General features: G+C 41.2%; 2 protein-coding genes across 4 annotated transcripts in view; both read left to right on the top strand.

Annotated features, from left to right (window-relative positions):
- The window catches only part of LOC121679977 (cingulin-like protein 1), a 38,984-nt gene extending 31,637 nt beyond the window's left edge, over positions 1–7,347 (top strand). For all 3 annotated transcript variants that reach the window (XM_042059084.1, XM_042059083.1, XM_042059085.1), the window contains 6 exons: positions 620–709; positions 871–954; positions 1,245–1,363; positions 2,273–2,381; positions 2,776–2,939; positions 6,102–7,347. In XM_042059084.1, the coding sequence (XP_041915018.1) occupies positions 620–709; positions 871–954; positions 1,245–1,363; positions 2,273–2,381; positions 2,776–2,939; positions 6,102–6,201 (666 nt within the window). In that variant the 3' untranslated portion in view covers positions 6,202–7,347. The remainder of the gene's footprint in view (positions 1–619; positions 710–870; positions 955–1,244; positions 1,364–2,272; positions 2,382–2,775; positions 2,940–6,101) is intronic.
- Positions 7,348–14,427: 7,080 nt separating this feature from the next.
- LOC121679978 (cytochrome P450 2F5-like) lies at positions 14,428–23,411 on the top strand. Its single transcript, XM_042059086.1, has 9 exons — positions 14,428–14,869; positions 16,411–16,573; positions 16,700–16,849; positions 17,101–17,261; positions 19,041–19,217; positions 19,849–19,990; positions 20,182–20,369; positions 21,737–21,878; positions 22,190–23,411. Exons 1-9 carry the CDS (start codon positions 14,696–14,698, stop codon positions 22,369–22,371), a joined length of 1,479 nt encoding a protein of 492 aa, XP_041915020.1. The 5' UTR covers positions 14,428–14,695; the 3' UTR covers positions 22,372–23,411.
- Positions 23,412–26,781: the final 3,370 nt, after the last annotated feature.

Genomic DNA, 26,781 nt, shown 5'->3' on the forward strand with positions numbered 1-26,781 from the left:
GTGTGTGTGTTGTTTGTGGTGATACTGATGGGGTGTGTGTGTGTTGTTTTGTTCCAGGAGAGGGTCATTGTGTGGTCATACTGATGGTGTGTGTGTGTTGTTTGTGGTGATACTGATGGTGTGTGTGTGTGTTGTTTTGCTCCAGGAGAGGGTCATTGTGTGGTGATACTGATGGTGTGTGTGTGTTGTTTGTGGTGATACTGATGGTGTGTGTGTGTGTTGTTTGTGGTGATACTGATGGTGTGTGTGTGTGTTGTTTTGTTCCAGGAGAGGGTCTTTGTGTGGTGATACTGATGGTGTGTGTGTTGTTTGTGGTGATACTGATGGTGTGTGTGTGTGTGTTGTTTTGTTCCAGGAGAGGGTCTTTGTGTGGTGATACTGATGGTGTGTGTGTGTTGTTTGTGGTGATACTGATGGTGTGTGTGTGTGTGTTGTTTGTGGTGATACTGATGGTGTGCGTGTGTGTGTGTTGTTTGTGGTGATACTGATGGTGTGTGTGTGTTGTTTGTGGTGATACTGATGGTGTGTGTGTGTGTTGTTTGTAGTGATACTGATGGTGTGTGTGTGTGTTGTTTGTGGTGATGCTGATGGTGTGTGTGTGTGTGTTGTTTTGTTTCAGGAGAGGGTCATTGACCTGGAGGTTGACCTGGAGGATGTGCACGACAGTGAGCAGAGATGGGCTGCCAAGCACAAAAAAGCCCTTGAGCAGGTGTGTGGACAGAAGTGTATGAGTGATGAGGTGTGTGTGTGTGTGTGTGTGTGTGTGTGTGTGTGTGTGTGTGTGTGTGTGTGTGTGTGTGTGTTGTGTGTGTGTGTGTGTGTGTTGATCTCTGTATTATGTGTTTGAGACTAAATGTGTTTTCCTTACAGACAGAACAGCTTCAGCTGAAACTGATTCAGGAGAAGGACCTGAGCGAACAGCTGGAGTGTGAGAAAGCCATTCTCGAGAGACAGGTAGAGTATACAGTACATTAGTGTGTGTGTGTGTGTTTGTGTGTGTGTGTGTGTGTCTGTGTGTGTGTGCGTGTGTATGTGTATATGTGTGTGTGTGTGTGTCTGTGTGTGTGTCTGTGTGTGTGTGTGTGCGTGTGTGCATGTGTGTATGTGTGTGTGCGTGTGTGTGTGTCTGTGTGTGTGTGCGTGCCTGTGTGTGTGTATGTGTGTGCGTGTGTGTGTGCACGTTCATATGTTTCTCCATGGGGGTAACTCCTGTGTCATGTCGTGTCGTCCTTGTCTTGTTGCAGGTGAAGGAGTTGCGCTCGGAGGTGGACGAGTTGCTGAACTCTAAAGTGCAGGAGGATGTGATCACCAGAGCAGAGAGCAAAGTCAAAGAGCTAGAGAACACACTCAGGACAGAGGAGAGGTCAGCACAGCACAACACACACACACACACACACACACACACAGAGCAGAGAGCAAAGTCAAAGAGCTAGAGAACACACTCAGGACAGAGGAGAGGTATATGCATAAGTATATATACTCTTTTGATCCCATGAGGGAAATTTGGTCTCTGCATTTATCCCAATCCGTGAATTAGTGAAACACACACAGCACACAGTGAACACACAGTGAGGTGAAGCACACACTAATCCCGGCGCAGTGAGCTGCCTGCATCAACAGCGGCGCTCGGGGAGCAGTGAGGGGTTAGGTGCCTTGCTCAAGGGCCGTGCTAACCAGTAGGCCACGGCTGCCCCTAGAGTCAGCGCAGCGCAGGTCAGCGCAGGACAGCACACACACACTCACACACAGAGCAGAGAGCAAAGTCAAAGAGCTAGAGAACACACTCAGGACAGAGGAGAGGTCAGCACAGCACAACACACACACACTCACACACAGAGCAGAGAGCAAAGTCAAAGAGCTATAGAACACACTCAGGACAGAGGAGAGGTCAGCGCAACACAACACACACACATTCATACACTCATACACTCACACACTGACATGATTTTAGGAATATACACACAGGCACACACACACACACATATGCCCTCAAATATACAAGTTACACACACACCACTTTTAGACAAAAACACATGCACATGCACATATTAATGCATAAAAACAAGCAAAACCTATGCCCTGATTACAGATATATTCAATATATCTGAGTGTGTTTGTGTATTTCATATATTTTAATTAAATAACCTTCTTAACCTGTGAAGGTTTATTTGTCAATTATTGGTATTCTCTGTCTGCCTATATTGGGTCACACATCTTCAACTATTCGGCCGGTTTAGCCCAGAAGCTAACAGATGTCCCTTTTGACCCTCAGGAGCAAGAATGCCCTGACCAATACCGCCAACAAGCTGGAGAGGAGGATCAATGAGCTCACGGATCAGATGGAGGAGGAGCAGAAGTCCTTCACAGAGCAAAAAGACCTGGTAGGAGTTCACTCTCACGCCACTGGGGGGCAGCGAGGGGCCTGTTGATATAGCTGGCTAACGGTGATAGGAGAGGAGTGCTTCACTTGGCATGCTCACTTTCACTTTGAATGATGACTGTAGGCTACTTGTGTTTGTTAATATTGCTGTTTGTGTGTGTGTGTGTGTGTGATAGCTTTCTCATATGTTATGAACACACACAGAACATTTTGCAGCTGACCCTTAGGGAGAATTATCCCAACACGGATATTGTTTTCCATTCATGCCAGACATTCCTCCTCACCAAGTGTGTGTGTGTGTTTAAAGATTTACCTCTGACTCTTGATTTTATGTGTTCAAGTAAATGATTGACCACTGGCCTTGACCATGTGTGTGTGTGCGTGTGTGTGTCCAGATGACTCAGCGTATGCGCTCCCTGAAGCGGCAGCTGAATGAGGTGGAGGAGGAGGCTGCCCGTAAGGACGCCCAGCTCCGGCACACGCAGAGGGAGCTGGCCGAGGAGAGGGAGTCCAGCCAGAGGCTCCAGAGGCAGCTGCTGGACCAGCACCTACAGCTCAAGTGAGCCCCAGTCACACTTAACATGCGTGTGTGTGTGTTTATGTGTGTGTGTGTTTATGTTTATGTGTGTGTGTGTGTGTGTGTGTGTGTATGTTTATGTGTGTGTGTGTGTGTGTGTTTGTGTGTTTATGTTTATGTGTGTGTGTTTGTGTGTGTGTGTGTGTGTGTGTGTGTGTGTGTGTCTGTGTCTGTGTGTGTGCTTATGTGTGTGTGTGTGTGTTTGTGTTTATGTGTGTGTGTGTGTTTGTGTGTGTGTGTTTATGTGTGTGTGTGATGAATCATGAAATTAAATCAAATTGCATCATATTTACAGTCTATACTTCTCTGCGTTCACCTGCACACCCATTACTCTCGTTTGAATTACTCGCGAACCCGTGATCACATCGATATGGCAAGCATATCAGATGAAAGAGGGGACACAGGGCTATCCATTGGTACCATGTTTATTGATCCTTCTGGCTTATAAAAACAGACGAAGTGACTGCAAAATAATAACGTCATGTACACAAACCAACGCTGCACACCCATTACTCTCGTTTGAATTACTCGCGGACCCGTGATCGCATAGATATGCCATAGATACGCATGTCAGATGAAAGAGGAGACTCAGAGCTATCATTTGATACCAAGTACATCCTTCTGGGTTATAAAACAGACGAAGTGACAGCAAAATAATAACTTCATATAGCTGGACTAACCCCATGTTTTTGTCTGTTCTTGTGGCAAAGCATGTTTATAATCCAACGCTATCATGTGTTTCTCTATGGCAAAGCATGTTCATATTCCGGTTTTGAGATCCTAGCAAATTCCTGCATGGCATCCAATTCAAGGCTCACATTGCATCCCAATTTGTTCAACAAATAAACACCTTTTTTGCCTTTACTTTGTTCATGGCAATGCAGTAAAAAGTTGAAAATTATTATGACTGCATACACATAGGCAAGCAGGCTAACACGCAACCTCGGGTCAAGTCAGGTTAGATCAGTTCATGTCACAGATATGGAGCGCAGAAAGGTCATTTTTCATCACTAAATAAAAAATGGCATTTATTTTCGTAAATCACACAGCACATATTTCTGTAAATTGCTCAGCCCCAGAGTATCCCTCCAACATGGCAATTATATTGCCCGATTCAGGACAGTCTGCCCTACACACACATGAAATGCATGTAGAGCTGTGAGCTTGCTGTGGTGAGATACATGTCGAAATATAAGAATTTTTATAATACAAAATAAAATCAATGCTAGTATTAATACATGAAATGATGGCAGATCTGGATAGCCTAGACTCTCCTGAAAAAAACAATATATAATATGTGTGTGTGGCACTTACAATGACCAGAATAAATCCTTATGAATAAAGGTAGTGAAAATGCCCTAAAAACAGCTTAGGGTTCTAAGGGTTAACCACTTTTTGAAAAGTTAAAAGTTAACATTGAGCCCTTCATCGATTTATTCAGAATTGAACTGCACTACTGAACTTGTACTTGGTTCTTCATGTTGAGTTCAGGGCTGGAGGGCTCGTAGTGGAAGTTGAAGAATAGTTGATTCAGATTCAGATTCAGAAAACTTTATTAATCCCATCAGTGGGCAATTAAGTTTGCCGTCCCGGTCTCCATCAATCTACAATAAATAAATAGTATAAATAAAAAAAAAAGTTATGTAATATAAAATATAGAAATACAAGACCTAAAGAAAATAAAATAAATAAGAAGATAAAAGACATCTACATCTTAACACACACATACAGTCAGGCACCCTGTCCTGTCAGTGATGAACAGTAAATCAAAATTTTCAGTAGTGTACTCTATCCCTTCAACCTTATTTAATAATCTAATGGATGTAGGGATGAAGGATCCAGAATACCTTTTTGTTTTTGTCCTGACAGAATAATAGCGCCTCCCAGAGAAAAATTCACCTCCCAGAGAAAAATTCACCACCTAAAACATGATCAGGCTGACTGATGATACTTTTAGCCTTTTGGACTGCCTGTTTGTTAAACAGAGCACTCAGACTATTTAGCTGTGTTCCAATAATCTTTGATGAAGTGTTAACAATGCTGCTGAGACTGTTCTTGTCTTTGACTGATAGGCTATTGAACCAACATAAAAAAAAAAATTAAAAGACTCTCAATAAAAGACTGATAAAAGTTACGTAAAATGGTTTTAGAGACACTGAAGGAGTTAAGCTTCCTCAGCAGATGAATTCTCTGTTGTCCCTTTTTGACAATTGTCTCAGTGTTTACATGAAACTTGAGCTCACTGTCAAATATTGTACCTAAGTACTTGTAAGAATCAACGATTTCCACATCCCCCCCATGTATGACACTTGCTATTGGTTCTGCCTTTGTCCTCCTAAAATCAATTATGAGCTCCTTTGTTTTGGCTACATTTAAATCTAAAAAATTATTGTCGCACCACTTCACAAATGATGTCAACGCTAGCCCATGACTGGAATGTGGACCTTGGAATAAAGATAGCAGTGCAGTGTCATCTGAAAACCTGACTAGGTAGCTTCCTTGTTGGGAAGACCTGCAGCTATCTGTGTACAAAATAAATAACAAGGGAGAGAGTACACATCCTTGCGGCGAGCCAGTATTTGAAGTAATAGGTTGGGACAACTGACCATTTACGAAGACTCTCTGTGTTCTATCTGTTAAAAAAATTAAAAGTAGCAGCAATAGTTGATTCGGTACCTGAAATCAGTTGAGTCATGTGGAGTTGAAGAATAGCTAAGTCATGTGGAGTTGAAGGGGATTTCTTACTGTTGGCTTCTGGCACATGACCATTATGACGTGATACGAGCACAACGGATCAGGGAAGGAAACATCACACTGACAAGGTCCAATCAGGAAGGGAACATGATTTTCTACGTCATGGTTTTCAGATGTTTGCTGATTTACAAGTCCACATTAAAACACAAAGCCGGAGTTTTCAAATGAAAAGGGGGAACCAACAGAGCAGTGTAGAGAAGTGGCCCAAACAAAACGTAACAAAAGTGTTTCGGATTCAAACTGGAAACTGGTATAGTGTAGACATGGCCTTTGTGAGTGAATGAGCATGTGTGGGGAATGGGGATGTGTGGGCATCTTTATAAATACATAATATCTAGCTTTTACAGTGTTTGTGCTTTTACTTACACATTAACTTTTCTTTGTGTGTAGGAGGAAGGAGTCTCAGATAATAAAAAACACCCTAAAACTGGACCTGAGCTTAGATGAGGAAGAGGACCCCACAGAAGCACCATCTAAGGTTACAAATTAATCCGTCTGCAGCTCGAGAGAGTCCAGCGGATGATCTCCTGAGACCACTAAAAGACCTTGCCAGAAAAGCCGACTCCTAACTGCATCCTTCTGATCAGCTAGTGAACAATATTCATAAACAGGTGATGGGCACAAGATGACTGTTCTCAAGAGTGTGCAAAACAGAGTTAAAAAACATGCCGCTTGCACTGTAGCTCCCTTTGACTCCTGAACAGTGCACAAGTGGTAGTTGTTTTAATTGGACAATGGTAACAGAAGTCAGTAGCAAAGCTTGTAAAGGTACTATAGATGTTTGCCAAACCTCTGGTCTATAACAATGTACACATCAAAATTTTTATACTACATCAGATCAAATCCATATTTCCTAAACACAAGTGTTATTCACCAATCTGAATTGCAGAATCTTGCTTAAATGAAGGATAAAATAAGGATGATATTTTTCAACAATTTTCAACAATTTTCAAGTTGTTGATTTTATAATTGGCAAAACATGAAGTGTTGTAAAGACCAAAACAAGGATTGACTTCTAATCTTTTATGCAAGTTTTCAGTGAGTTTTACTATATTTTTGAGAGGATACTGTCACATCTAATGCCTTTTTCCTTTTGTTTCTATATTGGCCTAGATATTCTGTTGTTGAATGTAAAATATTTAAGCAACACTAGTTTTGTTTTATTCACCGACATATGAATGCTGGGTTTGTGGTGTGAATCTTAATCTTCCTTCATGTCATCTTGCGAATGAGTGATCCTTATTGTTTTCAACTCTATTACCAAAGTTTTATATGTATATAACGTAAGAAGGGCTACATATGCTGTTTTCTGTGTAAAATGTTTGAATGTGAATGGAAAGGGAGACATTGTGCTAGGAAAGTAAAAACATAATACTGGTTTACTCAGCAGTAGATTCTTACTGAGCTAGTAGTATAAAAATACATGCCACTTTTGTTTGCATGGTATTACTGTAGCTGAAATGCTATTGCAAATGCAATTATGCTTTCAAAGTGCCAAGTGCAAAAGGACAAAGCAGGTGATGCGGTGCCAAATTTCGTCATAGGGAACAAATGTCACAACTGATATATTTATTCTTCTCTGTGAATTCGATAAGCTTTAGACTATAAATGTTGTTGAATAAACTTACTAAATGCATACTTTTGATTTTTGATTTTTATTTAATGTACAAAATGCAAACTAGAAATGTAATGCCAGAGGAATTACAATAGTGGATGGAAAGCTGCTGGCTTAATGTTGGTGGGGAGATTCCTGGGGGAAAAAAACATTGAATCACTTAATCTTTGAGTTCATACAAACCCTTGTACCAAAAAACCTTGTGTCAAGGCGTTAAGAAGACGCATGGGCGTCGAAACATTAGTCAGTTTGCACAAAGAAAAACACTTTAAGCATTAAGTGCTCCAGTCCTGCTCCTTGGCTCTTGTTAGACCTTGGATCTCCCTTTTAGGCCAGCTAATGCTAGGGTTGAGATGGGTGTAATATGATGTATGAACATCATCCAACTTCCAACATCCAACATAGTATCATACTTTTCAACTTCAGAAAACCTATACATGTTGAGCAAGAGTGGGTGGTAATTTCTTCTACAAATTGTGTAGTACAGCTGCCCATCTTTTTTCTGCACTGTACAGCTGTACTACACAATTTGCTAGAAGAAATTACCACCCACTCTTGCTCAACATGTATAGGTTTTCTGAAGTTGAAAAGTATGATACTATGTTGGATGTTGGAAGTTGGATGATGTTCATGCATATCATATTTCTCTAATACAGGCTGGAAAAAAACAGGAAAGGACAGAGGTAGGCTGAAGTAAGATGGCCAGGCTGTCCTCTTACACACACATTCTTCTAATCCAGTGTTTCTCAAAGTGTGGTCCTGGCTTAGCTATCTCAAGATAAGCCTATTGTGTAATATACTCTTCTATTGTGTAATAATCTACTCTTTTTTCTGTTATTTTAGCTAGGTGGTCTGTAAGGGGTTTTTTTTATTGGTTAAGTGGTCCTTGGTCTGACACTGAGACACTGTTCTAATCCATCTTTTTAAACCTAGTTCCTTTATAAGCTGTGGTGTATCATTAAGGTACGTTTTTGAATGCAATTACTCTGACATTTGACATTAGATAACCATAAAGCATGTTGACCAGAATAAGCTCATGAGCAATGGGCACAGTCTTAGGGGCGGACAATTTTCTTCACATTGCTTGAGCCAATTTCTGTTATTCTTGCTGTATATTAGCCTGATGAGACAGGGCCCAGTTCCCTGAAAGCATCATAAGCCAAGCCTAAGAGCATTGTAAAGTCCCTCTTACGAACATCTTAAGATTTGCCAACGCCATTTTCCACCATAGAATTTCACAAGTGGGGTGTCATTGGAAAGAGGAGAGAGTGTAGTTTCAGAATATGGTGAAAGACCCCTTGCAAAATCCTTTGTGGGATATCTGTCGCTGTTCAAGTGCTGAAATTCTGCAATTTCACAAATACATACTATATTTTCAAAGGGCCAAAAAGGCTGTTTTCCACCATAGAATTTCACAAGTGGGGTGTCATTGGAAAGAGGAGAGAGTGTAGTTTCAGAATATGTTGAAAAATCCGATGCAAAATAACATATAGGCCGTAGGGTATACATTTACTGTAGAAAAACTGCTATCAACTACATAAATTATTTAATAGAAAACATAACAACATGTATCAAAAGATCCAGCACAGAAAATAAAGAAAAAACTACATAATCTGCCACCCTCTACGTACCCCCCCCCCTTCTAAATTACCAAATTATTTAATAGATCACAAAAGGCAACATTTATCAAAACATTCGGCAATGGAGTCAACAGAAAAAAGATATACAGGCTTTTGAACATCTGTGAACAATGTCTGTTCATCTGCAACAGGCACATGCCTGTGTTATCGCGGATTTGCGGTCAACCCTGCCCCCTTGTGGTAGAAAATTGCAATATTTAAGGTGGAATCGAAACTTAACTCCCCTGCGATCTGAAAGTGGTGCTAACTTCAGCCTCGTGCAAAGAATGATTTTTGTAGCACGTGCAACAAATATGTGTAGGTACAGCCCTGCCCTGGATACATCTCTCAACGTGCGCTCTAAAACATTTGGTTTAAATGGAGATGTAGATCACGGGTGCGTTAATAAATCTACATTGCGGCGAGTTGACACAAATTATTCACTTTGACGAATTTATGTAGTTTCAGTCCTAGTTACTTTACTTTGAGCCATGCTCTTCCTTACTTGAATCACCTTTGAAAATAGAGGTTTGAAGTAGCCTATACGGGTGTTTGGGAATGAACGTTGACTCAGATGCTTTTTGAGACTTTGAGCTAAATGTCCCAGCCCGGTGTTTAGGATGCATCATAGACAGGTTATCTTTCAGGTAGCCTATATATTTTCCATTAGAAAACCATCACGTAGTGAACGTGTTGTGGCTAACTCATTTAGCTCCTGTTAGTAGCCTAGGTTATGGTCATAAGCAAATGAGATGACAGTCAAAAGATGCAATTAGTGCTGTTATCAATTTTCTTGGTAGCCTATAACCGCATGGTTTTCTACAAATACATCAATAATCAAATTGGCCTCCATCACTCAACCAATGCTAACGGTAACATCATTTTACCTACTCTAGGCTATTGATATAATTTAAGATTAACGTAGCCTACCTGCAGTAAAAACCAAGCATGTCCGATAAACATTCTCAGATTTATTTCGGCTTCAAGAAGAAATGGGAATTACATGTCATGCAGAAATCATCCTACCCTTATTAGACGTTCTCTGCGGTAAACTACAGTCTTGTCCTTGTAGGAAGCGTAGTGTCTTTCCAACCCACTTTAGATTAACTTCCAACAAAATTACGTCTCACTGCAACGATGCGCCATCTGGTGGACAAACGACTATGTGACGCCAATACTGGAAATGCAGCCAAATTATTATTATGATGAATATTTGGTTTTCCTTTAATCCTACTGAATTTGTAATTATGTATCGCCCGTTGTAATTGCCGATACTGATGGTATGTGCGTGCCTGTGTGTGTGTGTGTGCGTGTGTATATGTGTGCACCACCATCTACAGGCCAATGAGTGTACAGTCATTAAATGTACACATAACTTATTTTTTTTAGACCCCCCCCCCATGGATGAAATTCTACAAAACTTGGCATACCCCCAGAGAATGTCAGGTTAATCATACACATAAAATTTGGTGCAGTTCTGAACATCTTAACTGAAGAGAGGGGCGATTAAAGCAGAATGATATTGCATTTTCATTTTTTACCGGGTGGGTGCAAATCACAAATAAGTGATTATGGGCTAGGTTGATGTGGGTCCTTGAGACCAACATACCATACCATTAAAATGTCTTCATCCTCGGTGCCACGGTTCAGGTATTTATTTAGGAAAAACTGCATTTTTTGGGTTTTGGGGGGCTCAGCGCGGGGGGGTGGGGGGGGAGTGGCCCCCGGGGACCAAACGAAATTTTTCCGTAAAAGTCTAGTGGGGCTACATATCCACCAAATTTCATGTGCCCCGGTGGTTCAGTGTCCCGGGTATCGTTGACCAAAAATTCAGGAAGTAGATGACGGGAAAAAAAAAAAAAAAACTTTGACAATTCCTATATGACCGCTTCGCTAGCGGCGGTCATAATAATAATTTGAAACATCTGTGGCAAGATAAGTCCCGACAGGGCGAACCGGACCCCGACGCGCAGCGGAGGGGTCTTGTTCCGCCCTGAAGGGACTTGCTGAACTTGAATCAAACATTCTTTAGAACACAGCTGATCAACAGTCTGCTTTCACGTTTGAATGAAGTTCCAGTCCTTGCATAGTGATATGAAAGATGTATCAGAAGCACAAAACCCGTTGCCATTGACAGCGTTAATTATGTGTTTGCAGCGTTAATTACATTAATTTATTTACCGCTAGAACTTTGGGAAATCCCATTCAAGTCAATGGAGCTTCTACTAGCATTGTGAAGAGCCGTATAATAATTACTTGTATTGCCTTTTAAGTACATTTCCACTACAATTGTGATGTTACAAAAGTACACTGCAACTGTATTCCGAATGCTCATGAATCACACATTTGTATGGTGCACTTTTAAAAGAGCACTAAAGTTTGTAAAAAGTTGTTTCATTTTAGTTATTTACACTTGAAGTGTATGGTTATTATGGTTATGGATACGCTTTTGTCCAAAGCGACATACAAATAAAAAACAATATAATACTTAGATTTAACAGGGAACAAATACTAAGGAGAATAGCAATAATAAACAACAATGTCAATTCAATCTAATGAAATAAACAATGAAAATGAGGGAAAAAAGCAATAATAAACAACTAGACTGGCCCAGTAACACCGAGCACCTCTACAAAAGAGGTCAAAGCAGGCTAGACAAGCTGATCAGGCGGACTGGCTCTCTGGTTGGCATGGAGCTAGACTCCCTGGTGGCAGTGGTAGAAAAAAGGATACTGAATAAACTACTGACCATCTATCTATCTATCTATCTATCGATCTATCTATCGATCTATCCCTCTATGTCACCATCTCTCTCTCTCCCTCTGCTATCTTACTGTGCCCAGAGGTTGTGAGGCCTTCCTGTGTGTTCAAGGGTTAGAACGTACAATATCTACACAGAGTTCAGAGGAACAACAGTGCCAGCAGGTAAACTTGGCCCAGGTGCTCATGAAAGTTTATCACTCCGCTCATTAAGGTGAGGGTTCAGCTGATTTGCTTTGGAAGGCACTCATGAAAGTCATGCGAAAATAAGTCACCAAATATTGTACTGTCAGGGTTACAAATACAGTATAGGACCCATGCGCAAGACTCTTTCTGACAGAAAACACACTTTAATCACACACACACACACACACACACACACACACAGGACTTGGACTCGACAAAACAGACAGACGATCCGACAGAGAGACACACAAAATGGCCACCAGGGTGGCACAAAATAATCAGTCCAGTCCAGATACTGACAATTTCAGGTCACAGATATAATCTAGGGGACACAATGAAAATAAATTAACACTCCCCTTAAAGGAGAATTCCGGTGTGATATTGACCTAAAGTGTATTGAAACATGATACCGAGTGTGAACGTATGTCTCATAGCCCATCTCGGCTTCAAAATCTGGCGCTAGTTAGCCGATGCTACCAACAGCTTTTTCAGTAGTGGTGCTTCGGCATCGGGCTAGCCATGCAAATAAATCACTGTTTTACACCCATTTATAAGGCTCAATGTATCTCCACACTTCATTGGTAGACTTCCGAGGGCCCTGACATTTAAAACGAGACATTGAGAACTTTGAAAAAGCACTGGTAGTTTACTCACAAGACGATTTATGCAGACAGTATCTTCACGAAATTTAGCGCTTGCAGCCATCTTGAATTTAGTCACGATAAGTCGAGCAACGAGTAAGAATGAACAGGTATGATAAGGGATCAGAGTCCAAAAATAATTCAGTGGAAATGCATGGATTCCAGTTGCTGCTACTGGAAGAATTTATTTGCATGGCTAGCCCGATGCCGAAGCACCACTATTGAAAAAGCTGTTGGTAGCATCTGCTAACTAGCGCCAGATTTTGGAGTGCAGGGGACAAGCCGAGATGTGCTATGAGACATACGTTCACACTCGGTATCATGTTTCAATACACTTTAGGTCAATATCACACCGGAATTCTCCTTTAATGTCAACACTATTTCTTTGCATTGATGTGCGACTTTAGAGTTGATGAACTCTGGTGATATGCAAATTCCTTGCTGCAGACATTGCAGAGGACTTTATTTTAATCAACACCATCAGGGCGTTTTTTAAAAGTAAATGTTCCAATCAATGATCTAGGCAGCACATTTTCTTCTCTCTCCTTCTTTTTACAGTCTAATGGTTACTGACTACAACGGCTCGGGGTCAAAGGTCATACAGAATTTATTAATCTGCGTTATTTGTTTTAATCAGTTATTTTTTTCTCAAATTAATTAATCGAAATGAATCAGTTATATATGAGCTGGATGGTTCCGAGCCCTGATGAATAAGACTCAAACTTGAGGTTTGGATGTTTTTTGTATCACATAATTAATCTGCCATGTCAATATCTATTATCAGGTAATGTCGGGCAACTTGATGAGTAGCTCTACTCATGAAATATTAATTGAGTTAAAAAAGGCCCTTTTACGCCCAATTTCACAATGAGTAATTTCAAATTGGGCGCAGCCGTGGCCCACTGGTTAGCACTCTGGACTTGTAACCGGAGGGTTGCCGGTTCGAGCCCCGACCAGTGGGCCGCGGCTGAAGTGCCCTTGAGCAAGGCACCTAACCCCTCACTGCTCCCCGAGCGCCGCCATTGTAGCAGGCAGCTCACTGCACCGGGATTAGTGTGTGCTTCACCTCACTGTGTGTTGTTTGTGTTTCACTAATTCACCGATTGGGTTAAAAGCAGAGACCAAATTTCCCTCACGGGATCAAAAGAGTATATATACTTATACTTATACTTATAAAAATTGGTTTGTTGGAGTGTTGCTCTCTCTGGCTTAAGCCTGTGGGTGTTGTAACTTTGTAGACCTCTTACATACACAAGCAGCTATTTAGCCCTGTCTAAGGAAAAACTGGAAAAGCAGACCCCTATGAAAATAATTGAGAGGCTATAGTACATTTGTGGACCATTTGTCATCATAGATTTAAGAACCCAAAGAGAGTTTATTAGGCAAGGAGTTGTCTCCTGCATTGCGCAACCCCTGCAGAGCCATGGGGACAACAGCTACAGGAACCTGATGGGGAGGGGGGGAGGAGTCACATTGTACGCGCAAGAGCTGTGCAAGAACAGGCCTGCCGCTGCATTGACCAAAGCGCAGTGCAAGCAGCATTTTGCTGATTAGCCGCTCTTGCACATGCCGCGTTCAAAGTTGAACCATGTTGAACTTTGACCTCAGCGCACTGCAAATTATAGGTATTTTGCGCTGAGCCCGGCGGCAACCACAACACAAATATTTGGGACATTACAGCACCTCAACCAAGAGCAACCTAGCGGCGAGGGTAGCGCATGCCATGTACAATGTGAACCCCCCCCTTAAGTCAGGTATTCTCAGACAAGATAAGGGTAGTTCTCCAGGTTAAACTAGACAACAGGCAGTCACATGACTCCCCTCTATCCAATGCCTGTTCAGTAAATAATGCCCCCTCCCTTTCTCTGCAACACCCTCCATACAAATTCCCTCAGTCTGTGGGGAAGACTCAGTAGGAGCAAAAACAAGTCACAGACAGACAGAGAGACAGACAGAGAGAAACCAAACATTGTGGCAAAAAGAAAAGGACATATAGTTATTGTGATACAGAAACAGAGAGAAGGGAGAGAGAGATTGAGAAAGAGAGAGAGAGAGAGAGAGAGAGAGAGAGAGAGAGAAAGAGAAATAACAGCAGACAGAGGACACAGGGAGTAACCAGAACGTGAAGCTAGTACAAACAGATAGAGGAAAGGTGTGTGTGTCATGTCTGAGTCCAGCATGCTGCTGCTGGCTGGCCTGGTGATGCTCCTGCTGCTGCTGGCCTGGAGGAGGAGGGGGGCACGGGGACTTCCACTGCCCCCAGGACCCACTGGACTGCCCCTGCTGGGAAACTTACCCCAAGTGGACAAGAGAGCACCCTTCAAGACCTTCATGAAGGTGAGCAAAGTAGCACTTTGGGTTTGCCTGCAAAATTATCCTAGCTGTGCAAGTCCTAGATGTGCAAGCTGTGCAAGTATGTGCATGAAAAGACCCTGCTTGTGGTTTTAGAAAGTTGGTACTTGACAGGATCGACATAAGAGTGACATGACATCAAAGTCAAAGTCAGCTTTATTGTCAATTTCTTCACATGTTCCAGACATACAAAGAGATCGAAATTACGTTTCTCACTATCTCACGGTGAAGACAAGACATATTTTACCAATTTAAGTCCACAGACAAACATAACATTCAAGTAAACAAAAAAGTAAGTAAATAAGAGGGCACATATAATGAAAAAATAAGAGCAACAAAATTTGGTTGAAATTGTGCATAGACAGTCAATAAAATACTAGTGCAAATAAAATATAAATAGAAAGGCCAATAAAAGGCTAGGGTAGTTCTGTTTGACCTAAGTAAGAAAGAAAGTGGCATAGTGGTGCAAGTTATGTAAGAGCAGCAGAAGTGTTGTGTTTTCAGGACAACAACAAGAAGTTGCAAAGTGTACAAGTGTGCAAGTGGAGTAGTGCAGGCGGCCATTGTGGGTCCAATGTCCAGGATGTTATGTAGCTGAGGGTGGAGGGGGGAGAGGAGGGAGAGAGTTCAGCATCCTTACAGCTTGGTGTATGAAGCTGTTGGTGAGTCTGGTAGTGCGGGAGCGCAGGCTTCTGTACCTCTTCCCAGAGGGCAGTAGATCAAACAGATTGTGAGCGGGGTGACTTGCATCACTCACAATTTTGGTCGCCTTGCGGGTGAGGTGGGTGGTGTAAATGTCCTTCAGGGAGGGGAAGCACCAATAATCCTTCCAGCTGTGTTCACTATGCGCTGCAGGGCTTTCCTGTTGTATTCAGTGCAGCTTCCGCCCCACACAGCGATACAGCTGGAGAGGATGCTCTCAATGGTGCCTCGGTAGAATGTGGTCACGATGGCTGGTGGAGCACTTGCTCGCCTGAGTTTCCGCAGGAAGTACAGGCGGCACTGAGCTCTCTTCGCCAGTGATGCAGTGTTGGTGGTCCAGGAGAGGTCTTCACTGATGTGCACCCCCAGGAATTTGGTGCTGCTCGCTCTCTCCACCACAGCACCGTCGATGGTCAGTGGCAGGTGTTGGGTGACCTCTCCGGAAGTCAACCGGACACATGAAACCTAATCCTAACCCTAACCCTAATCCTAACCTCTAACTCTAAACCTAACCCTAACCCTAAACCTAACCTTAATCCTAACTTGTTATGACAAAAACTGAATGTCACTTAATAACAGAAGCGACATGTCATAAGCGTTTATGACACATTCATGACAGTGTCATGTCCCTCTTATGTCAACACTGTCAAGTAAAGTGTAACCATACTTGTTCTTTCATCGCGAGTGGTCCAAAAGGACCGTAAACAATAAGGGCTGGTTTGCCATACATGGCATGGGTTAGGCAGAATTAGGCATGGATTAGGGTATTTACAGAGGGACTCCAAATTATGAAACTCCCCTGATTCTGTTTTTTTCTTTCTCAGTGGAGTAAGCAGTATGGGCCGGTCATGACTGTGAACCTTGGGCCTGTGCGGATAGTGACCCTCAGTGGGTACCAGGCAGTGAAGGAGGCCCTAGTGGACCAGGCTGATGACTTCACAGGAAGGGCACCAATTCCGCTCTTCAATCGGATCGTCAATGGATACGGTAAGATCATAAAAAAATAATAATTCTAGTTGTCTACTAAAAGTGATCTTGTGGTTATTGATTGCCGATCTGGCTGTTTATGATCAGGCCATCAAATCTATGCAGTCTGTTGATTTTCTTCGTCAGGTCTGGCCATCAGTAATGGTGAACGCTGGCGTCAGCTGAGACGCTTCACACTGAGCACGCTCAGAGACTTTGGGATGGGCCGCAAGAAGATGGATCAGTGGATTCAGGAGGAGAGCCGACACCTGCTGGAGAGCCTGAGACAAACCAAGTGTGAGTCTGTGTGTGTGTGTGTGTGTGTGTGTGTGTGTGAGGAGAAGAGCAGACACCTGCTGGAGAGCCTGAGACAAACCAAGTGTGAGTCTGTGTGTGTGTGTGTGTGTGTGTGTGGCAAACAAACATGTGCATTTGATTAAGTAGGGACAAAACCAGGCAATTTCATATACCAGGCCTTGCCATGGTCTTGCTTGGCACTACAGGGCCACCATATATTCTCTAGATCTCTCTCTCTCTCTCTCCTTCAGCGGTCCCTTTTGACCCCACGTTCTTCCTGAGCCGTGCCGTGTCTAACGTGATTTGTGCTCTGGTGTTTGGACAACGCTTCAGCTACGACGACACTAACTTTCTGCGTCTGCTGGAGATTATCTCAGATTCGGTTCGCTTCGGAAGCACACCATGGGGACAGGTAGAAAAATGACACAAACTCAAACAACTCTTATAACTATTAGATTAGATTAGATTCAACTTTATTGTCATTGTCATTGTGCAGTTTGCGTCTAACCAGAAGTGCAAAAAATCTGAAAAGTGCAATGTGATATACAAAGTATAGACAGGTGGTGCATAGACAAGACAAGAACTATAGTGCAGTGTAAACAGTAGTATACAGTTGGTTTACAGAAGGTGGTTTAGAGTAATATAAATTAAATATAAATGTGTGCAGTGTATTAGCATTTACCTTATAAAAGCAGAATAAATATGGCTATGTACTATTTACAATGTATGAACAACAGTGTACTGGGGCAATTCCGCGGAGAATGGACTTTTTGTCACATCCATAACGCCAGTGAAATGCCTTGGCATTTGTATGTTGTGAATGATAACATTCATTATTTTTTGTGCATTTTTTCTCATGTACATTCTTCAGCCAAAAAAAGCAAATGCTCAAATGTCATGTAATCATTCACATCATACCATACCATCACATTTTATTGGCGTTATGGATGTTACAGAAAACACAATTTTTTCATGGAATTGCAGTACCATTATAATAGTAGTAAGAATAATATCGATATATGCAGTGTATTAACAGAACAATATAGATATGTGCAGTGTATTAACAGAACAATATAGATATGTGCAGTGTATTAACAGAACAATATAGATATGTGCAGTGTATTAACAGAACAATATAGATATATGCAGTGTATTAACAGAACAATATAGATATGTGCAGTGTATTAACAGAACAATATAGATATGTGCAGTGTATTAACAGAATATATTGTATAAAAAAACATGGATAATAATAATAAATATGGATATTCAGTATGAATCATATAGACAGATATGTACAGTATGTACAGCTGTGTGCAGTGTGGTAACAGCACCATTGTATTGCAGAAACAGTACCATTATAAGAGTAGTAAGAATAAGTGTATGTGCAGGATGAATAGTATGAAGAGCAGTGGAATATTACTATGTATCGTGTAATTACAGTATGTACATCTGTAAATAAATGGGGGCTTAGTTGGTTGGTTGTCACCAGGATGCAGCGCTAGAGTTCAGTAGAGTGACAGCAGCAGGACAGAAGCTTTTTCTAAACCTGCTGGTTCGGGTGCGGAGAGACCTATAACGCCTCCCGAAGGGGAGCGGGGTGAACACTCTGTGGTTGGGGTGAGTCTTTGATGATGCATCGCTTGCCCTGGATGGCCTCGATGGAGGGGAGTGAGGAACTGATGCGTTGGGCAGTTTTCACCACCCACTGCAGTGCTTTTCGGTCATAGGCAGAGCAGTTGCCATACCAAACTGTCCAATTACAGAGGGAGGTATTGATGGCCAGTTCACTGAGTTCGGAGTTTGGTGATCAGTATGGAGGGGATGATGGTGTTGAATGCTGAGCTAAAGTCAATGAACAGCATTCTCATATAGGTGTTGCTATTGTCAAGTTGGGACAGGGCGGAGTGAAGTGCCATAGAGATGGCATCCTCTGGGTTCTCCTGTTCTGACGGTAGGCAAATTGGTAGGGATTGAACAGTGCAATAACTTTGCTTATTTTTAAATATTAAGTATGACTATGAAAAGACAAGAATGGATTAGTTTAAAACTTAAAAGATCCAGATATTAAAAAGAAAATCTGTGTGGGCGCATGTTCTCTTTGCTCCAATAGGATTACTCGTCCACTTGTGTGTTCCTAGTGTTGGACTATGTTTCTCCTGATCCAGACTACAACCCTTCTTCCCCACAGCTGTACAACATCTTCCCCCGTCTGATGACTTACACACCCGGCCCCCACCAAAAATTCTTCCAACGCGTTGAGAAACTTAGGGAGTTTGTAATAGGGAAGATCCACCAGCACAAGGAGACTCTGGACCCAGACAACCCTCGAGACTACATCGACTGTTTCCTCATCAGACTCGAGCAGGTAGGCAGGAGACAACTGATATGATTTATAGTGGGCTAGCTGAGTAAACCCATATGGAAAAGGTCTTCAAAATCATGTAGTAATCATACTTTTCAAAACATTTCAATATAATTCAATACATTTCATATTACCATAATACCCTTTCAAAAATGAAATATACATTTTTCTATTTCTGCATGAAAGTGGTCATAATGATTTGTGTGAACATGCTGTTACTGACAGTATACATATGAAAAACATTATACTAATATACATTTTCCATATAGGGTCAGTGGGACATTGAGTGACCTTGTTGCCAAATCCAAAATTTTGAGAAGTGAATACAGTCAGTTCATTTCAGCAATGCATAGGCTGTATTTGAGACATTTTGCTCATGTTGCTTTTGAACTTTACGTTCTATCAAGTACATCTATCAAGTAGCCTGCTAATACATTTCTGTATTAGCATTAATCTCTGGCATGGACTTTAGTTACATGTCTAACATTCAATGAGAGATAGCCTACAACAACATGCATAATCAAACTTTACAAAGTGTGCAGAGCAGACAGACATGGTGTATAGCCTGCTACAAGCTAACCACGTCCCATCATTCTCACTTACCATATGTGTGTCTGTCTCTTTACTGTATCAGGAGAAAGACCTTCCCACCACAGAGTTCGTCTATGATAATCTAGTCTCCACTGTCCTGAACCTTTTCTTTGGTGGCACAGAGACCACCAGCACAACCATGAGATATGCTATCATGCTTCTTATCAAACATCCAGAGATACAGGGTAGGACTCGAATACACACACACTCACACACACACACTACTAGAACATCATAATGCTTTAGAAGTGCAGCATGGTCATTTACTAACAGTTATACAGACTTATGTCAGTTTCCAAGATACATTATGAGTACTTTATAAACAATTATGTATACCTATAACACTTTAAACACATTATGTTTGTCTGATTTCTAGAGCACATGCATAATGAGATTAATACAGTGATTGGCGCACATCGCATTCCACAAATGGAAGACAGGAAGTCCCTCCCCTACACTGATGCTGTCATTCATGAGGCCCAGCGCTACCTGGACATCGTGCCCCTCAATCTCCCCCACTATGCCACTAAGGACATCTCTTTCAGAGGCTATGCCATCCCCAAGGTCTGTCCACTCCACATGTCAGTGGAACACCTCTTGCTCTGCTCTCTGCCACTGTACTACACAGCCTACACGCATGTGTGACAACCCAGGTTTGGCTCCAGAACAGGTTTACTTTGTAACGGGATCTTTGCGATTGCTTGATGTTCAGTAACAACTGACTGTTGTATCGAGTGGGCAGCCATTGCCTACTGGTTAGTGAATCAGACAGAGGGGCAGCCGGTTCGATCCTCGACCACGACCGCTAGGAAATGTATGTGTGTGTGTGTGGTTTACAGAAACAGCGCTGTCCCATGTCCACACACACACACACGTGCCCTTGAATCCTCAACTACTCTGCAGCAGCAGCAATGGCTGTCCACTGATCTGGGTGTGTGTGTGTACTGACTACTCACTGTGTGGTCACTGCTCCTAGTGTGTGTCCACAGATGGGTCAAATGTAGCAGAAGAATTGAATAATAATATCTATCTAGTGATTTCATTACACTAGTGATAGACTGTTTGATCAGCTGATCAGTTTGATCAATCAGACTGATTAATGGCGTAATGTGTCGTAATTGTCGCTGGCAGAGTAAAGTGCTCACAAGGCCGATTAAAAAAAAATGTCTGCAGACAGGCAGCCCCCTTTATGTTGGCATCAGCCATTGATAAACCCCATATCGGTCAATCACTAAATAACGCTAAATTACACAGCATTGAATGATGTAGCTGTGCTGCAATTAAAGGCTGACGCATGCTTTGAACCTCCTACTCATACACTGACACTCATGCCTGAGCAATAAGAGGAAGTCTAACATGAGGAATAAACAGATAAATAGGGCAAGCCAAATTGGAAGTCTTTGGGTATGTGAGGTGCTCTGAGGTCAACAGTCTACCCATCAATCCTATCATACCCCAGTCTTACTGATTTCATGGGAAAAGCAGCTATCATTGGGGCAGCCATGGCCTACTGGTTAGCGCTTCGGACTTGTAACCGGAGGGTTGCCGGTTCGAACTCTAACCAGTAGGAACGGCTGAAGTGCCCTTGAGCAAGGCACCTAACCCCTCACTGCTCCCCGAGCGCCACTGTAGCAGGCAGCTCACTGCGCTGGGATTAGTGTGTGCTTCACCTCACTCTGTGTTCACTGTGTGCTGAGTGTGTTTCACTAATTAACGGATTGGGATAAATGCAGAGACCAATTTCCCTCACGGGATCAAGAGTATATATACTTATTTGGCTCTGCTTTAGCGTCACATCTGTAAAATGCTAATGAAGAAATGCTAATGAGATTACAGCGTACCGTATGTGAGAAAAGTGATAAAAGCCTAATTACAGACAGCTGTGGAGATAAAACTTACTGTTATACGTCCTGACCTCTGACCCCTTGCAGGACACCGTGATCATTCCCATGCTGCACTCTGTGCTCCGGGACGAGGACCAATGGGAGAGCGCCTGGACCTTCAACCCTGACCACTTCCTGGACAAAAATGGCAACTTCAAGAAGAACCCAGCCTTTTTCGCCTTCTCGGCAGGTGTGGAGAGTTTGGTTTGTTTGCTGTTTATGAAAGAAGTCTGCAGAGACATATTTAATTCTAACTTTTGTTAGGCATTATATTGGCAAATGTAGGCTATTACTGTATAGGTAACATTAATGGTAGATATGTCTTTGGCTATAAAAATATTTATTTGCTTGCTATATTGAAAAGGTTCACAAATCTTAATGTGTAGTCTATTCTAGACACACACTCTGCCCTTAATCTCAGTGTGAAAACAGAGCTGAAATTGCCTCTGTGTGTGTGTGCGTGCGTGTGTGTGTGTGTGTATGTGTGTGTGTATTTCTCAGGTAAGCGGGCGTGTGTGGGTGAGTCGTTGGCGAGGATGGAGCTTCTGCTCTTCATGGTGTCCATACTGCAGCAGTTCCACCTCAGCACCCCTGGAGGACCATCCAGCATTGACATAAAACCAGAGTTCAGCAGCTTTGGGAACTTACCGCGCCGATACGAGCTCATCGCCACCCCCCGTTGATTAGCCATGGTACTACAGGACAGTATCCCTAGAATCTCAGCTCATGAGGCTTTTTTCTGAACTGGAACATGTGAACTGATTGTAAATCCAGACTACTGCTATTACCATTACTATCATAAGGATCACTCAGCTGAATTGCCACTCTTTTGCAGTGTTTCTATCAGTCTAAATTGTTGCTTAGTGTATTAAAGATAGTTTGCATTCAATCGGCACTATATGATCTACATTCAACACAGCTATTACTTTTGTTACACATGTCTCCTCATCTGACTTTTGGTGTGAATGTGTGGTAGACCTATAATTTTTCTTTGAACAAAAGAGGTTTTTTTTTAGATAATGATCTGGTTATTTGCTGTTGATGTTGATAGTCAGCATTTTCATATTGTGATATGTGACTGGATATTAGGCTAAGATTTGAACTATGTTTTTTTTGTTTTAAACCAAGACAATGTTTTTACCGAGTTTCATAGCCAATGTAAAGTTTTAAATGAGACAAGAAAAAACGCTGGTGAATGCTTATCTATTAAATTACTAATAAGTCATCTGATGAGCTGGTCATATAGTAGGCCTACTTTGCTAACCCATATATGATTACCATGAGTAGTCACAATGTAAGAGAAACCCTGCCCAACTTGGATAGCATTACGAAGCTATAACACAGATGATTATTATCCAGAGACATCTTTAGGGCCTTTTGTTATCCTATGGATTTGCACATATGCTGAAGATAGATATGCATCAAACATTTACACAGTGACGATTCTAGACATTTTTGACAAGGGTGGCACTAGTGAGGCACTGATTAATTCTAGAGTGGTATGAGGCAAAACATCCAGATAAACAGAAACAGGCTCAAGATGTGAAATTAGCACAAATACATTAGGGAAATCATGCACCAAACACCATACTCATAAATTGAAGGACAAAAAAAACACCAATACCATACTCACATAAAATTTCTTTGTATTTGAATAAAAAATTATAAAAATATAAAATTATCTAAGTTTTCTACCACTGGGTTGTGCTGTGCTAAAACAAATTCCATCATGGTGACATTAAAATGTATTCCATTCTATTGTATTCTATTAAATGAAGATATACAAATATGGATATGGTTATGGTTATGGATATGGATAATGATATGGTTATGGTTATGGATTTAGCATACGCCTCTGTCCAAAGCAACACATAAATACAAAACAACATAATAATATTTAAAATTGAACAGGGAGCAGATTAGAATGTTGGTCAAATATAATAAGGAGAATAGTTATAACTAGAGAATGTAATTCCAGGGAATTACGAGTGCATGAAAATGCAAAAATGGCTGCTGAATGAAATATTGTTGAATATTGTCTAAAATATAATCTAAGTAAAAAGAGCTGGCGGGGAGTCATAGTCGATGACAACCGACAGTTGGAATGGCCGAACAGTTACATAGTTGAGTAGTTTAAATAGTTAAATTATTTTATAGCGAATTATTGTATTAAGGACTTATTTTGAAGTTGAAGTTGAGGACAGAGGAAACAGTTGGCGGGAGTTGTAGTTGATGACGACTGACAGTTGGAATGGCTGAACAGTTAAATAGTTGGATAGTGAAAATGGTTAGGTTATTTAATAGGAAATTATTGTAGTGAGTACTTTTATTTTGAAACAGTTGTGGGCAGAGGAAACAGTTGGGGGGAGTCATAGTTGATGACAACTGACAGTTTGAAAGGCTGAACAGTAAAATAGTTGGATAATTAAAATGGTTACATTTTTTAATATAGAATTATTGTAGTGATGACTTTTATTTTGAAACAGTTGTGGGCAGAGGAAACAGTTGGCAGAAGTCATAGTTGATGACAACTGACTGTTGCTAGAGTAGTATGGTGGTTGCTATGCTGGTTGCTAGGTTAATGATGTTGGTTGCTAGGTTTTAACTGTGAATGTGGTTGCTAGGCTGTTGCTAGGGTACTTGAAGTCGTTGCTAGGTTATTGCTAGGGTGTCCATGGTGGCTACTATCAGAAATAAAGGAGTTACTATAGTGGTTTGCTAGTATAATCATGTTGGTTGCTATGGAAACTGACATAGATGCTTAATTTCAATGGTTGCTAAATTGGTTGCTAGGTAGGTGGTGGTTTAATACAGTAGGCTAGAGGCATAGTTGATGATAACTGACAGTTGAAATAGTTGAACAGTTAAATAGTTGGATAGTTTAAATGTTTAAATTATTTAATAGGGAATTATTGTAGTGGAGACTTTTATTTTGAGCAGAGGCAGAGGAAACAGTTGAACAGGATCTGTAGTCTTAGAGCCAGATTTTATTTATTTTAACATAGTTATCGGTAAAATTTATTTATTTATTTTAACTTTATTTATTTTAAATGTATTTATTTTAACATAAGTTATCGGTAAAATATAAACTATTAACTAAATTATCAAATTATCAGTAATATGTTCACACGATATGTTGTGACTGGTAGACTAACCGGGTAGGCCTATCCCTCGCTAATAATCCACCCTCCTTATCCCGTTGTGCCACTTGTGCCGCTTCTTGACGTGGGTTTAACAACTTCTTAAAATTATGTAATACACTTATATTATTACTTATATTAATGGTAAGGTACCTTACAATTATAATTGATTGGCAAGCAGCTGCAGTTACTTCTGTTTAATGCGGTATTAATAGATAGATAGATACTTTATTGATCCCCAGGGGAAATTCAAGGTTCAAATAAAAAAAATGCCATTGGTTAATGTTTTCAATAAAAAGCAACCTCAGACAATGAACAGAGAGAGATTTAGATATAGTATGGTGGGGAAGCAACGTAAAAAAAGGGCACCAAGCTTCTCGTCAGAGGAACTTGAAGTTTTGCTGGACGAGGTGAGCTTGCGCAAGGTGACACTGTTTTCCAGTTTTCGGAATAACTTAACAGCAACAAAAAAGAGCTATGGAGCGACATGGACTACACAGCGTTTTTGATTCAATACAAGGACACGTTGGATCGCTGCCATAGGCCTAGTTGGTCGCTTACTGGACACCACCATGCTTACCCATTTATAGATCTTAGCCATTTAGAGGCAAATTCTTTGCCAGCTTTTAATTATCAAAAGTGATTGCCAATTTGAACGCTTTAATGACATTACTAAATAGCCTAGACTAATTACCACCATATTAGTTCTGATACCAAATAAAGTAAACTTCATAAATAGGCCTGCATCCATTGCGAACATATTTTATTAGTCTGCTGACTGCTGCACAGTGGCGGCGACTAGCGTCTTGAGAGCTCAAACAACGCCAAGAGAGAGCTTACGAATGGTCCAGACCAACCTTACGAACGTGTGACTTACAGAAGATATACTTAGCGTACGAACGTGTCGGGAATCGTGGCATAAGGTTAAGAGATAGGTTAAGGAATAGGTTAAGAACTACTTAGCGATAAGAACGTTTTGGGGAACCGGCCCCTGATCTATAAAGAACTTTTAGCCTTTTAGCTTAAAGCCTGAGACAGACAGTTGCTGGAGGTGGCCGGAACACTTGGCATAGGATTCTAAGTGCCCTATTGTGATGCCATAATCGACAATGTTAAGTCTATGGGGAAATTTTTAATAGTTTTTAATTAATAGTTCAAAAAGTATAAAAGTTACAAATACGAAAAATACATTCCACCCCTGTCCTAAGTAAGACCTACTGTACGTAACACAGTTTTAATGAAGTTTCTACATTAAACGGTTGAAGCCGCATTAAACGCGGAAAAAGCGTTAGAAGAAAAACTAGAGAATGTAATTCCTGGGAATTACGAGTGCATGAAAATGGAAAAATGGCTGCTGAATAAAATATTGTTGAATATTGTTTAAAATCTAATCCAAGTAAAAAGATGGAGGTCAGATAGAGAAAGAAGTTTGGTGGGGAGTTGTAGTTGATGACAACTGACAGTTGGAATAGTTGAACATTTAAAAAGTTGGATAGTTTAAATGGTTAAATTATTTGTTTTTTAAATTGTCCTAAAATTGTTGAGAATTGCTTTAAAACTTAAACTGTTTACCATGTTGTTAGTCGCTTTGGCTAAAAATGCGTCCGCCAAATGTAATGTAATGTAATTTAATAGGGAATTATTGTATTGATGACTTATTTTGAAGTTGAGGACAGAGGAAACAGTTGGCGGGAGTTGTAGTTGATGACGACTGACAGTTGGCGGGAGTTTTGTTGTCTGTCTTGTATGTCTTGGTGTCACGGGTACGCTGGCAACTACGCCGCTCCGTCCAGCATTTTTTGTGTTTGTTATTTTTTAAATGTATTTGTCATGTCTTGATGTCATGGGCACGCTGGCGACTACGCCGCTCCATCCGGCATCGTTTGTCTTGTTATGTGTCTTGTTTGTTGGAGCGCTTTGGGTTGCACTATGTAGTTGCCAGCGTACCCGTGA

Source organism: Alosa sapidissima, chromosome 13 (genome assembly GCF_018492685.1).
Source record: "Alosa sapidissima isolate fAloSap1 chromosome 13, fAloSap1.pri, whole genome shotgun sequence".
NCBI classification, from domain to species: Eukaryota; Metazoa; Chordata; class Actinopteri; order Clupeiformes; family Clupeidae; genus Alosa; species Alosa sapidissima.